Source organism: Oncorhynchus nerka, linkage group LG22 (genome assembly GCF_034236695.1).
Source record: "Oncorhynchus nerka isolate Pitt River linkage group LG22, Oner_Uvic_2.0, whole genome shotgun sequence".
NCBI lineage: Eukaryota > Metazoa > Chordata > Actinopteri > Salmoniformes > Salmonidae > Oncorhynchus > Oncorhynchus nerka.
The window spans coordinates 69,205,206-69,219,600 of NC_088417.1; the positions used below are offsets into that span (position 1 = coordinate 69,205,206).

At 42.1% G+C, this 14,395-nt stretch overlaps 1 protein-coding gene across 1 annotated transcript in view; it reads right to left on the reverse strand.

Moving 5' to 3' along the window:
- Positions 1 to 844: 844 nt before the first annotated feature.
- The window catches only part of LOC115105554 (protein EURL homolog), a 33,317-nt gene continuing 19,766 nt past the window's right edge, over positions 845 to 14,395 (reverse strand). Inside the window, exons 3-5 of the mRNA XM_029627730.2 lie at positions 5,573 to 6,091; positions 4,572 to 4,634; positions 845 to 4,217 (exon numbers count right to left, since the gene is read on the reverse strand). Coding sequence (XP_029483590.2) covers positions 4,042 to 4,217; positions 4,572 to 4,634; positions 5,573 to 6,091 — 758 coding nt within the window. The 3' untranslated portion in view covers positions 845 to 4,041. The remainder of the gene's footprint in view (positions 4,218 to 4,571; positions 4,635 to 5,572; positions 6,092 to 14,395) is intronic.

The following is a 14,395-nucleotide window of genomic DNA, read 5'->3' on the forward strand; positions in this document are numbered from 1 at the left end:
CACCAGATGATGATCTTTTGAAAGTTAACTTCTTGTTGAAAGTTATTCTTGAAAAGGGAAAAGCTAACAAACTAGCAACAACATCTTCTTTGACAACACCTGCTGCAGCCGCTGCAAACTAGCCGACAACAAAAGCTAGCTAGACTGTGGGAAACTACTGCTCACTATTGCGCAGTGACCTGTTGACCTTCAAGAAGGCAGCAGTTTCCATACATTTTTGTAAAAACAGTCCCATCCAGTAAGTCAAAATGTGATTGGTTGATTCCACTGTCACTCCAAAATGTTGCCCTAATACAGTTGAATGGCAGATGCCTTTATCTAGTTTCTATTGGCCTAGCCAATGGCTGATTTAGCTAGCTAGGTGTATCTCCGCAGAGACCAGCAAAGAAAAATCCTGATTGGATTTTTTTTTCTCTTCAACCCTTTCCTTTACAGAAAAAACTGAAGAGATTAAATCAGAACATAATTGAAAATAATTTTGTAATTATAATTATAATAACAATTGTATAAATCCCTATCCCTTCTCTGAAGGTGTAGAAGGCACTCATTATTAACCCAAACACAGTGGGGAACAATTATTTGTAGATTATCTTCCCTCAGCATGCATTCTTTCACAATATAGAATGTCTAAATAATCCATATGTTCTGAAATACTGGACATTTTGAACTCTGTGGTGGTGATTTGACAAAATTACAATCATGGTCTTGATTTGAACTCGCATTTTTTTAGTCTTGTTGACTTACTAGATTCCATAACATGATCTCATAAGTTGTTTTGTAGTCAACTCAATTGTTGTCATACCTTGCCTACATCTATTCAGACAATATGACACCAAACAGAAAATGTATGAAAAATATTTTATTGAAATATTTTGGAAAAAATACAAAACAATTTAGACAATTCATATAGGCAGTCAGCTCCACAAATAAACATTTTCTACAAAGAAATCCACACAGCACAGGCATAGTTCACACATGACTATATGTAGGATAGTTCACCCAAATGACATACTGGACGATGTATGATGACAATCCATGCTTCGGTTAAGTTTTCCTGGCACCCCTTACAAAAGAACGTTGGAGCATTTGTGGCACAAATCCCATTCAAGTCCTTGTACTGACTTTAGCATTTTTTGCACATCATGTTCAAATCATCTATAAGTTACTGAGTTTCACAATACATTTGAGATACTATCGAAAGAGTTGGACATGATGCGCAAAAAAACTAATATGCCAAATGCGGGAAACAGTGACAGGGAAATAAAAACAAAACATGGATTGCTGTCATACTTTACTGGGTAAGGAAAGCAATGTCATTTTGTCATTTGGTATAACTATCCCTTTAATGTATATCAGACCAAGTAAATAATGAGTCAAGTCAAATTTAGCAGAAAGGGGAAAGCAATGTAACGGGTATGTATCTACACATTTCCAGATACACACACAGCTAATGGACATTTACCCCAGACAGACACAGGTGGCTCACAGGTCTTTCCAACCAGGGAAGCAACCGTTCAGACATATAATTTTACAAAACCTACAAACCACTCAGTGGACAAATCTGAAATGGCACCCCATCCCCTGGTATAAGTACACTATAGAGTACCACAGTATGAGTCATAATACCCATGAAGACAAGCAGTCAAACAGGGAAATGTTTCATATTGTTCTTCTACCATTCATTTTTCCCCATAGTGGATTTTTTTGAAAAACTAAAAATAAGGGTTGTTTCATGCAGGCGTCCCTTGGTGTGATGTTTTTATAACCATGTAAATCTCTCTAGGACAAGGCAACTTAACAATATATTCACCTGTATTTACCCCCCAAAAATGAAATGCTAAATTAGCTGCTAATGTGGCTATCATGAAGAACTACAAATGGCATGATCCTGGTGAGACTGATTAAGTATCTAATGTTAGCTAAATGTAGTAATTAATAAATTGGCTACATTTCTTTAAAAATCGACAATTCTGTGAACTGTCTTGAGCAAGTTTTAAACTGACAATACATGTTAGCAAACGTGTCAGCTTGAGATGACGTGCAGGAGCTTGCAGGGATTTGTAGTTTTGTATGTCTACTTTGATGCAAATTAGCATTTTAGATTCAGAGTAAATAGAGCCAAATATATTGATAAGTCACCTTGTCCGAGAGAGATTTACTTGGTTATCAAAACGTCACACCAGGGGAAGTCTACAAGAAACAGCCCTTATTTTAAGTGTATCTAGAAATCAGTAACTCATGCTCAGATGAGACAAAGCAGAGCTAAAACCTTTTGTGTAAACCCCAAAGGGGTCAAATCTGATCTCTTATAAAGAGGGTGACTGACATTGGGAGGTTCAAATACATCACAACCTGATTTTAAGTGTTTCTTTCTTCCCAAAACATACAAATTCATGTTGGGCCAATTATAGAACTATCCCAAGAGGCTCCACTTCAGTGGTACGAACCTCTGCAGTAATTTTAAACCACCACTTGAGGGTGTCTAAACATAAAGAAATCATGTTCTTAGTACAGCTGTTACCCAAATGTTCATGAATAGTTAATTTGTTTGTCACTTTTTCTCTCTCTCAAAATCACTGATCTGACCAGGCTGGATTGGTGAAACAAATCATTATTTGGGTTCTTTCAGCTATATTGGTTCCTTCCAATCAGTGCCCTTAAAGCAGGAGGCAAGGGTAATTGTTGGACACATCCTGTTAAGATAAAACAGGATTCGGCAGTCTAGTTTGAGTTCACATATCCATACATTTGAACTCCACAAGGCATAGGCCTACCCCCAGAAAATAATTGGCTAAAATTATAAATAAAATAAGTACAAACCAAATCACATTTGAAACCCAAAACCAGAAGAGAAAAACAATATTAAAATAATTGATTACATACATTCATAACACAACATAACAGACCATGAAACCAGGGGAGAAGTGTTGAACGGTTCATAACAGAGGACATTACAGCTAAACCTATGTTATAGAATCACACATTTGTCATTGAGCCACATTTCAGGTGAATTTGGTATCAGTGTATTCTATTGCATTTCACTATCAATTCTAGTTGGTCTAGCGAGGCCTATACTTGTAGGCCACAAGTAAAATAATAAATACTGACATTTGCTGCCTTGAAGCAAATTAAATACTTTGGTTTGGCGATTGGACCATATAACGCTTAGAGTCAGGCCTTCTCTACTTTCAGCATGTATTTCATGTCACTCCCTTGATCAACTACAAGCATGACTTGTGCTCGACAGCCATAAAATACCTTACCAGTTGAAAAGAGAGAGAACTTAAGTTAAGACGATCAGAGAATAGCATTTGCAGCATGCCACTAACAAAAAATGAAAATACAAAACCCAAAAAATATCAATTCCACCCTAATCCAAAACAGCTAAAATCCCACCTCCACTTAGAACTAGATTGTGGGTGATGTAACAGAATCTTCAAACCTCAGAAGTGGGTTTCACTGCACAGATTACAAAATAAAATCTCACTCCTCATTTAGAAACAGTTACCACAGCTGCAGAATAAGTCAACAAAATATTTGCTGAGGAGCGAGGAAATGGTGTAATGAAAATAACAAAAGAAGGCTAAATGTAAAAGATGAAAACCAAAAAATAAAATGTTGGTGAAAAGAAAACAACTTTAGCTAGATATGCAAACAAGATCTTGCTCACGTCACTGAATCAAATGCATTTGAATAGACATTCTTTCAAAAATACTTTATCTGCATAGGCAACAGGTCCACCAACAGATGGGATCAAAAACCCACAGTTCCCATTTTGAAGTCGATGATTCCCAAGGTCCTTCAATTTTATTGCCTTTCCTCAAGCCCTTTATTCAAGTACTGCAGTCAGAAAGCCTTAAGCATGATGAGAGGAGGCCAAGTCCATTCCTCACTCATCTGCGACAAACCACACCACGCAGCAAGTCTTTCACAATACAAAGGGCACTGGCTAGAGGCCAGCCTGTGTCTGTAGCCCTGGGAGTGAGACAGCCAGCCCCTTGAGAGAGGCAGCCAAACCAGGTAGGTACCCCCAGACTCCCCTCACTCCACGGGAGCATTGCTGCTGGCCTTGACCCCGGACCCGGCTCGGCTGATCTGCAGCCAGGGAAGCTTGGCACAGTTCTTGAAGAGCTGCTCGATAGCGATATGACGAACGTGCAGCTCCGACGCCAGCGAGTCTTTCTCCTGTACAGCCACCGTCAGCTCCTCAAACACCTCTGTAGAGGGGAGGCAGAGATCAGTATAGCACAGGGTTAACACACACACTGGATGGCATGACAGAGATCACAGAGCAAAGCAGTATATTGCAAGCCAGGGACCACACACAAAGACAACAATTTGTGACAAACAAGGAAATCAATTAAACAGATTAAGCAGAGGGGGCAGACAGCAATGACAACACAGTACCAGCAAAACATAATTCCACCTCACAAAGACACATCAAAAACAATAATGCAACATATTCACTTCCTTTCATTTATGGTCGTTTAAAACAAGAGACATTTCAAACCCATGCACTCAAATATATAATTCACAGTTACACTTTAATAGCCATCTATTGAAGTTCTTACTTTGAATCTGTAGCAGGAGCTGGCCATTCAGCTGGTGGAGTTCATCCACACTCATTTTATTCACTGGAAGATAAAACACAGATTGGGTCACAAAACAAGAACAACACAGCATGTGTGATAAAGTAAAGAAAACTTGTTCAGAACAGTCCTCTAACTAAACAACTAATGCAACCTCAGGGACTTGACACATAGCAACAACGAACTACGCAGAGCGAAGAGTCATATAGCTACAGTCGTCATTTACTAAAGGAATGGAATTCTAACAACAGCATGAAAGAGCCACCGTCCTTGGGAGTTATCCCTCTACCCAAAGGACGTGCAGCAGGCACAAAAAACATTGGTGCTGTTACAGGGACGGGACGTGGACACTGAGGTAGGAGAGAGAAAGCTTTTCTCTGGAGTGTGATGGTATGGGGAAAGGAGGGAAAGTGGTGGTCAAGGAGGAATGTGTGAGGAGGATGCTCTAAAAACTGAGCCCTTGCCTGCATCACTACATTGTCTTGTGTGCCATTAATGAGTAGTAGGGGAGATGGAAGAGATAGGAGTCCATATAAAAAAGATCAGAGAACAGATCAGGAGGAGAGAAATGGACGCGGCACATCCCATCTGTCTCCCTCCCACGTTTCCTCCCTTTTCAACACGCCTCCTCCCACTCAATGCCATTCATCACAGAGGCAGACACTTTCTGATCCAGCCTTGAGCTGTCTCTGATGAAGGGAATGTATGCAGGAAAGGCAGATCCCCTGAAGCCTCTCCAGTGATGACTGGGCTAAATAACACTGGCTACAGTCTGACTTCTCTACCCTCCTAAAATGGTGCACTCGTTCCCAGAGGCTTCCTCTAGCCCCATGCTTAGGCTACATCAATACAATGTTTATTCTGTATGCAGAGAGCTCACTTCTGGAGAACAGAGGGGTAGAACATCTGACCACAGCCAGTGTGGTGTGTTGGGAATAGAGGAAGCCAGTTAGTGTTCATTACAGTTGGTATGAAGAACTCACACTCGTCTCTGCTGTGGCCATTGTTTGAGTGCAGCAGCTGGTGGTCTCCTCCAGAACACTGGCTGTGGCTATGAAGACCCCTCCTCCCTGTGGACCCCCACAGGCCCTGCCCATCCTCCAGTAGCCCCAGCCCCTCGGCCGAGTGGCACTCCAGCATGCCTGTGGCGTAGTCCGGCAGCCCTCCTGCCCCCGTCCCCTGGTTCCAGCATGGGGTATAGCGAGGCACTTGGGCGTCTGACTGGGGAAGAAGTGTACGTTCTCCATTCTGGCTGTAGCAAAGGAGCTGGTGCTTGCCCCCCCGGCGGACAGGACCTCCCTCTATGCTGACGGAGTCTTTGTTCTGGGCGTACTGAACAATACGGCTGATCTTCTGGCTCAGGGCTAGCTTCATTCCCTCGTAGGCACTGCGGGAGACCTTGGAGCGGGACAGCTTCTGGTTGGCGATGAGGTGGTACTTCTCAAAACACTCTCGGTGACCCCGTAGGGATTTGGAGTGCAGGAGGGTCGCATGGGACACACCTGCAGCAAGCAGAGCAAGAGCGAGACACATAGCAATCAGTCAGAGAAAACAATTAGCTACATGTTCTGTTTAGCAATAAATACTATATGTATTTCAAGATATTGAACTGAGGGACATATTTCTAGGAAACAGAGGACTAAGAACTGAAATGATACAGTAAAAAAAAAGGTACTGTTGGCTTTGCTCTTTTTTCAAAGTCAAGCCACTGCAGATTTCAATTATTTCCTGCTCTAGATGCTGTTCTAGAAGGACATAAAACTATAACGCTCTTACAGTACTGACTTACCGCATTTGACAAACATTTCCTTTTTGGAATAAACCCATTGAAAGCAGCCTAAAATAGGCAGATTTAAGTGTTTTTGTGTCCAGGGGAAAGCTACTTATAGTGGGCTTAGCTTCTGAACCATTGAGAGAGCAGGGCTGGGAGATTGACCGATCTTAAAATGGACAGATATATGCTGGGCTGAATTTACCATTTTAATAGGGACTATCTAAAGATTGCAGTGACCTGCCAGCACAGACTAACCTAAATTACTAGCTATCATCTTCTCAATATCTAAAACAGCTTTTCAAAGAAACAAGCCCATTAATGCATTTCAGGTTAACCGAATTTGTAAAAGAACAGAGTTAAGTACCATCATTTTCAAAGATAAATGTTTTAGGCAGGCCTTCCTGTTTAAGGATGTTTCTGAAATCCTTCTGAAGAATCTCATTGAGTAACTATTAAGAGAGAAGTTGCTCTGCTGTGGTGTGAGCGCTCCAGAGACTGTGAGCGCTCCAGAGACTGTGAGCGCTCCAGAGACTGTGAGCGCTCCAGAGACTGTGAGCGCTCCAGAGACTGAGTGTTGGGTCATATTAGAACCTCCAGCTTCCCCAGAGGGAAAGGATCACCTGGGATTAACAACACTTCCTCAATTTGGACTGCAAGAGGCCATTCTCTCCAACGCATTTAACACACAGAGAAAATGCAGGGGAATTTACCTCAGACACCACATCCAAAGTCAAACTAACCTTGAAGTAAACCGGGGACACTGGCAATCATGAAAACACTGAATGGAGCGCACACAGTGTGAGAGAGAAAGTGAGCAAACAAGCGAGCATGCTTGTACAGGCTTCGTCTTCAGCCTACATATCACGCAGACAGACGTGCTGGAGCCTGCAGCTAGGGGATTGGTCTAGGTCAAGACTGAGTACAAGGCAGTAAGACGGATGCTCGTTAGGTAGGTTCACCTCAGACACTTCTCCAGGAAAGAGAGAAGAGGTAATGGCATGCGGCCACCAAATGACGAGTCTAAATGTGCTAGGCCTATAAACTACCCCCAAAAAGTTCAGTCAATATCAGTCATCAGAAAGCATTCGCCTCAGCTTTAAGATAAAGGATGAAAAAAATGAAAGCTCAAACTAAAATCATGTCAACGTGATAAGGCTATTTCCTGCTCTTTTACATTCATGTCAGGGCCAACAGGAAGACACTTAACTGAAGCCATTTCCCAGACAAAAGAGGAAGTGGAGGCCAAGAACTTTAGCCAAGCCCAGCTCTCAAACAAACACTAGGGCTGGGTGATATGGCCAAAATATCATATCACAATATTTGTATAATTTATGGCGGTGGCGCAGTATTTTATGTTTCTGAATAATAAAAGTTTTAAATATATGTTAAGATTAGTGCATGATCCTAGAATGGCAACAAATTAATTAGTGATATTAATGGTTTTTCTCCACTCTTATAGTTTTATACCCGGACCAAACTTGGACAAAACTGACAGCAAAGTTGTCCAATTTGTAGAACTTTTCATTCATACTAAACAAAAATATGGATGCAAAATGTAAGGTGTTGGTCCCATGTTTCATAAGCTGAAATAAAAAGATCCCATACATTTTTCATAAACACAAAAAGCTAATTTATCTAATTTTATGCACAAATTTGTTTACATCCCTGTTAGTGAGCATTTCTCCTTTGCCAAGAGAATCCATCCACCTGACAGGTGTGGCATATCAAGAAGCATGATCATTATTACACAGGTGCACTTTGCGCTGGGGACAAGAAAAGGCCACTAAAATGTGCATATATATATATATTTTTTTAACCTTTAACCTGGACAAGTCAGTTAAGAACTAATTCTTATTTACAATGAAAGCCTACGGGGAACAGTGCCTCGTTCAGGGGCAGAAAGACAGATTTTTACCTTGTCAGCTCAGGGATTCAAACCAGCAATCTTTCAGTTACTGGCCCAACTCTCTAACCACTAGGATACCTGCCGCCCCAGCAGTTGGCATGCTGACTGCAGGAATGTCCACCAGAGCCTTTGCCGGAGAATTTAATGTTAATTTATTTACCATAAGCCGCCTCCAACATAGTTTTAGAGAATTTGTAGGTACGTCCAACAAGTCTCACAACCGTAGACCACGTGTAACCACACCAGCCGATGACCTCCACTTCCAGCTTCTTCACCTGCGGCACTGTCTGAGGTCAGCCACCTGGACAGCTGATGGATCTGAGGAGTATTTCTGTCTGTACTAAAGCCCTTTTGTGGGGAAAAACTCATTCTGATTGGCTGGGCCTAGCTCTCCAGTGGGTGGCTGCACCACTGCCCAGTCATGTGAAATCCATTAGATCAGGGCCCAATTTATTTATTTCAATTGACTGATTTACTTATATGAACTGCAACTCAGTAAAATTGTTGAATGTTGCGTTTATATATTTTTGTTCAGTATAATTTAGCACTATCAAAATAATGTTATAAAATGATATTGTAAAAATCCATACCGGTACGTGGATCCATACCCATTCACAATATAAATCATCCAACCCTAAAACGCAGACACTGTGGGCAGCTTGGCTGCCTGTCACAGAAAACAGAAAAGCATTGAGTTGTCCAACGCTGTAGGCTTTAAGACATGATCATCAGCTGACTTGCTTGTGCTAACCAACCGTCACACAAGCACACCGTGTTTATACTAAGAACAAGCCAAATTATGCCTATACAATAATATTGGTGTGTACCCTGAAACAGACAGCTGTGTGGTGAATTAGTCTTATGAGGAAGCTGTGAGGCTAGAAAATTCTAGAGGCTTGGAGAGCTGGTCTGGGACGGTGTGTGTGTCCCTGGCTACTGAACTTTCCCAAAGTCCAACCTGCATACCAGTTACCAGGGGCTTCAGAAACCACCAAGCCAAAAGCCATGTATTAAGCGATCAGATAATCAGGCTTCGACCACCGACTGGTTCGTCCCATCACAAAATAACACAGGCCCAACAGTCATATCACAGGCCCACAACCAGAGCAGTGTACCACCAGCCAAACAGAGTGGAGCTAAGCTCCCAGCCATGTGCTAAGCAGCTTAGCAGCTAGCCAGCACTACTCTCTATCACACACACAATTCAGAGGTGAGTCAATGTCTTCGGCAGTGGCAGTCAACTCGTCAGAGGCATAAGCACAACGCTGATGAGAAATAGGCTCCAGAACACTCCAGCCTGTGAATCATCCTTTTGTTGGCTTTAGCACATCTCCAGTGGAAGCCGTTTACCTGGCCTTCAGAGAAACAAAGCCACAGAGCAGCCACAGAACAACCTCATCTGAGCACTGCGTAAACCATCCACCATGCCCTCAGAGTCAGAGTACTGTTTGAATGGTATTGGTCTGTGTAAAAGCACAGGGAGCATAGATAGGCAAACGCAAACGATCATTGAGTAGGGTAACTCCTGTTTGAATTGAATGGTGTCAGAGTAAAAGCTAAGGGAGCATATACAGAGCAGGCAAACATTACATGAAGAATGATGAGTCACCATGCCATGGTTAGTAGTAACTAACGACAATCGGAAACTCTAATCCTCGGCCCTAAAGTAGTCATGCTCTTATCCATCTGATCTAATCCTGCTCTGTCTATTTAGCAAACACACTTTGCCACAACTCTCCAGACTGGAGGCCGGGAGGGTCAGTGAATGTGGGGGCTGTCATGGAAACCGTAGGCCTAATCTTAACATATGTAATCTAAGACCAGACAGCCTGTATTTTCATGGCTCAGGCTCGCTCACTCCATCAGAACCTGTTCTTTCCCTTCTCTACTATTCATCAATGCTGTCCTAGACTGGAGATAGTAGGCCACACCTCTGATTATGTCTTTAGAGGTATGGCCAGGCTTAGTTTCAGAGGATCGATAGAATATCGCCATTGTAAATCTACTGTAGACGTGTAGTACATGTCACTAACAGGCCATTTAGAACAAAAGGTGACGGAAATTCTGTTTTCTGAAAACAACTCATAGTTCCTTATAGTGTTCTTGGCAAAATGAGTTGAATTCTATCATGATGAAAGGTTGGTTTAACCTACTTAGTAACACTCCCTTAGCTATAGGGAACTGCTTTTTGTGTGTGTAGGCCTACATTGGGCAAGGACATTTGATTATTGACACAGTTTAGGAGTCGTTGGGGCCAGGGTAGGAGGTTGGTAGTAAAAAAAATGGGTCAGGGGTCATGGTGATATCATGTCCAAATAGAACTTGACATGGCTGAAAGTGTCGCAGATGTCAACAGCTGCAGAGCTAAGCCTGGATCACAGACAGAGCTCACATTTGTACAGTACACCAGAGAGTTAATTAGTCACACTTTGGTCCTGCCGCTGCTCTACTGAGTGGTGGATGGGGAAGAAGAGGGGCTTTTAACTGGTTGGGGTGAACAAAAACTAACCCAAGAGGTTCATATAGTGGGTTAAGCAGACATCTATTACCTTTTTACGTTGCATTCATATGGGTGATAGTGTATTTAGGCAGGTCCATCTAGATAGAGCTGAACAGCATATGGTGCAAATGATTAATGTATTAGCCTAAATATTCTACTGTATTCCCAAAACATTGGCCTATTACCACAATTCATAAAAGGCATTTGGTCCAAAGCTGGAATTAGTACTGAAAGCCACAGATTACACTTTACCACCCCAAAATAAATACCCTGAAAGCCATTCATGCTCAGTGGGTTGGTGGAATAGTAGCTCTGGGCACAGCTACGGCAAAGACAGCATGTTTCTCAATCTCCAACTATAGAGAGAGGTCTAGTGCCCAAAAGCTTCAGCATGGACGGCACCTAAGGATGTAACGATTCACCGATATGCATCAGTCCCCGGGTTCAAATTTTTAAGATATGAGTGCATTGGTCCCTGGGACCCAAAACGATCCAAATGTTGCACGCGTCGGTCAGAAAATCTGTGTTACAATTCGCTGGTCCACAATTTATTTTGTTCAAATTACTTTTTTTTACCTTCCGAAAATACCTAATCTTTTGTGACAACTGCGTCCACTCCAGTGTCAAGCTAAGTATGTAATTATGTTAACAGTCATTGAACTGCAATTCATTTTGAATGTCAAACAACCCCAGACAATATCAGTAGCCTAGTCAAACTGTGCGCTATGCGTAGAGTCGCACCTTGACCAAAGAGAGGGAGGCATTTTCCTGATTTGGCACATCTGCGCATCACCTACAGCGTTCAAATGTTTATAAAATGACCTGCGCAATATTAGGCATTATTTGTTGAGTGACAACCAATGTAATTATAGGAAGGCTACATGCTGATCAGGGCTTACATTACATTTAGATTCTCGCTGAGGGTGAACTTGAATAGTTTTGCTTGAAACAATCTGTATGCAAACACGCACCGTTCAAAGGTTAGGGGTCACTTAGAAATGTCCTTGTTTTCCATGAAAGCACACATGAAGTGAGTTGCAAAATTAATAGGAAATATAGTCAAGATGTTGCCAAGGTTATAATGACTTAATTGAAATCATAATTGTGTCCTTCAAAATTTGCTTTCATCAAAGAATTCTCTAGTTGCAGCAACTATAGCCTTACAGACCTGTGACATTCTAGTTGTCAATTTGTTGAGGTAATCTGAAGAGATTTATTTCACCCCATGCTTCCTAAAGCACCTTCCACAAGTTGGATTGGCTTGATGTGCACTTCTTACATACCATACAGTCAAGCTGCTCCCACAACAGCTCAATAGGGTTGAGATCTGGTGACTGTGCTGGCCACTCCATTATAGACTGAATACCAGCGGACTGCTTCTTCCATAAATAGTTATTGCATAGTTTGGAACTGTGAACTGTGAACTGTCCTGTTGTAGGAGCAAATTGGCTCCAATTAAGCACCGTCCACAGAGTATGTCATTGCACATGATAGCCTTCCTTCTTCAAGATCCCTTTTACCCTGTACAATTATCCCACTTAAACCACCACCAAAGCACTCCCAGACCATCACAGTGCCTCCACCATGCACTGACAGATGGCGTCAAGCACCCATCCAGCATCTTTTCTGCGTCTCACGAAAGTTCTTCTTTGTGATCCGAACACCTCCGATTCATTTGTCCATAACACTTTTTTCCAATCTTCCTCTGTCCAGTGTCTGTGTTCTTTTGCCCATCTTAATCTTTTATTTTTACTGGCCAGTCTGAGATATGGCTTTTTCTTAGCAACTCTGCCTAAAAGGCCAGTATCCCAGAGTCTCCTCTTCACTGTTGACATTGAGACTGGTATTTTGCGGGTACTATTTAATGAAGCTGCCAGTTGAGAACTTGTGAGAAGTCTGTTTCTCAAACTAGACACTCTAATGTACTTGTCCTCTTGCTCAGTTGTGCACTGGGGCCTCCCACTCCTCTTTCTAGTCTGGTTAGAGCCAGTTTGTGCTGTTCTGTGAAGGGAGTAGTACACAGCATTGGACGAGATCTTCAGTTTCTTGGCTATTTCCCGCATGAAATAGCCTTCATTTCTCAGAACAAAAATAGACTGACGAGTTTCAGAAGAAAGTCCTTTGTTTCTGGCCATTTTGAGCCTGTAATCGAACCCACAAATGCTGATGCTCCAGATACTCAACTAGTCTAAAGTAGGACCGTTTTATTGCTTCTTTAAATCAGGAAAAGTTTTCAGCTGTGCATAATTGCAAAAGTGTTTTCTAATGATCAATTAGTCTTTTAAAATTATCAACTTGGATTAGCTAACACAATGTGCCATTGGAACACAGGAGTGATGGTTATACTGATATTGGGCCTCTGTACGCCTTTGTAGATATTCCATAACAAATCATCCGTTTCCAGCTACAATAGTCATTTACAATATTAACAAAGTCTACTTTTCTTTCAAAAACAACAACATTTCTGAGTCACACCTAATTTTTGAACAGTGTGATATATACAGTGGGGAGAACAAGTATTTGATACACTGCCGATTTTCCTACTTCCTACTCATGTAGAGGTCTGTAATTTATCATAGGTACACTTCAACTGTGAGAGACGGAATCTAAAACAAAAATCCAGAAAATCACATTGTATGATTTTTAAGTAATTAATTAGCATTTTATTGCATGACATAAGTATTTGATCACCTACCACAAGATCTCACCTTGTGGGGCATCAATGATCATGAGGAAGGTGAGGGATCAGCCCAGAACTACACAGCAGGACCTGGTCAATGGCCTGAAGAGAGCTGGGACCACAGTCTCAAAGAAAACCATTAATAACACACTACACCGTCATGGATTAAGATCCTGCAGAGCACGCAAGGTCCCCCTGCTCAAGCCAGCGCATGTTCAGGCCCGTCTGAAGTTTGCCAATGACCATCTGGATGATCCAGAGGAGGAATGGGAGAAGGTCATGTGGTCTGATGAGACAAAAATAGAGCTTTTTGGTCTAAACTCCACTCGTCGTGTTTGGAGGAAGAAGAAGTATGAGTACAACTCCAAGAACACCACCCCAACCGTGAAGCATGGAGGTGGAAACATCATTCTTTGGGGATGCCTAAGGGCACAGGACGACTGCACCGTATTGAGGGGAGGATGGATGGGGCCATGAATCCCGAGATCTTGGCCAACAACCTCCTTTCCTCAGTAAGAGCATTGAAGATGGGTCGTGGCTGGGTCTTCCAGCATGACAACGACCCGAAACACACAGCCAGGGCAACTTAAGGAGTGGCTCCGTAAGAAGCATCTCAAGGTCCTGGAGTGGCCTAGCCAGTCTCCAGACCTGAACCCAATAGAAGATTTTTGGAGGGAGCTGAAAGTCTGTATTGTCCAGCGACAGCCCTGAAACCTGAAGGATCTGGAGAAGGTCTGTATGGAGGAGTGGGCCAAAATCCCTGCTGCAGTGTGTGCAAACATGGTCAAGAACTACAGGAAACGTATGATCTCCGTAAATGCAAACAAAGGTTTCTGTACCAAATATTAAGTTCTGCTTTTCTGATGTATCAAATACTTATGTCAAGCAATAAAATGCTAATTAATTACTTAAAAATCATACAATGTGATTTTCTGAAATTTTGTTT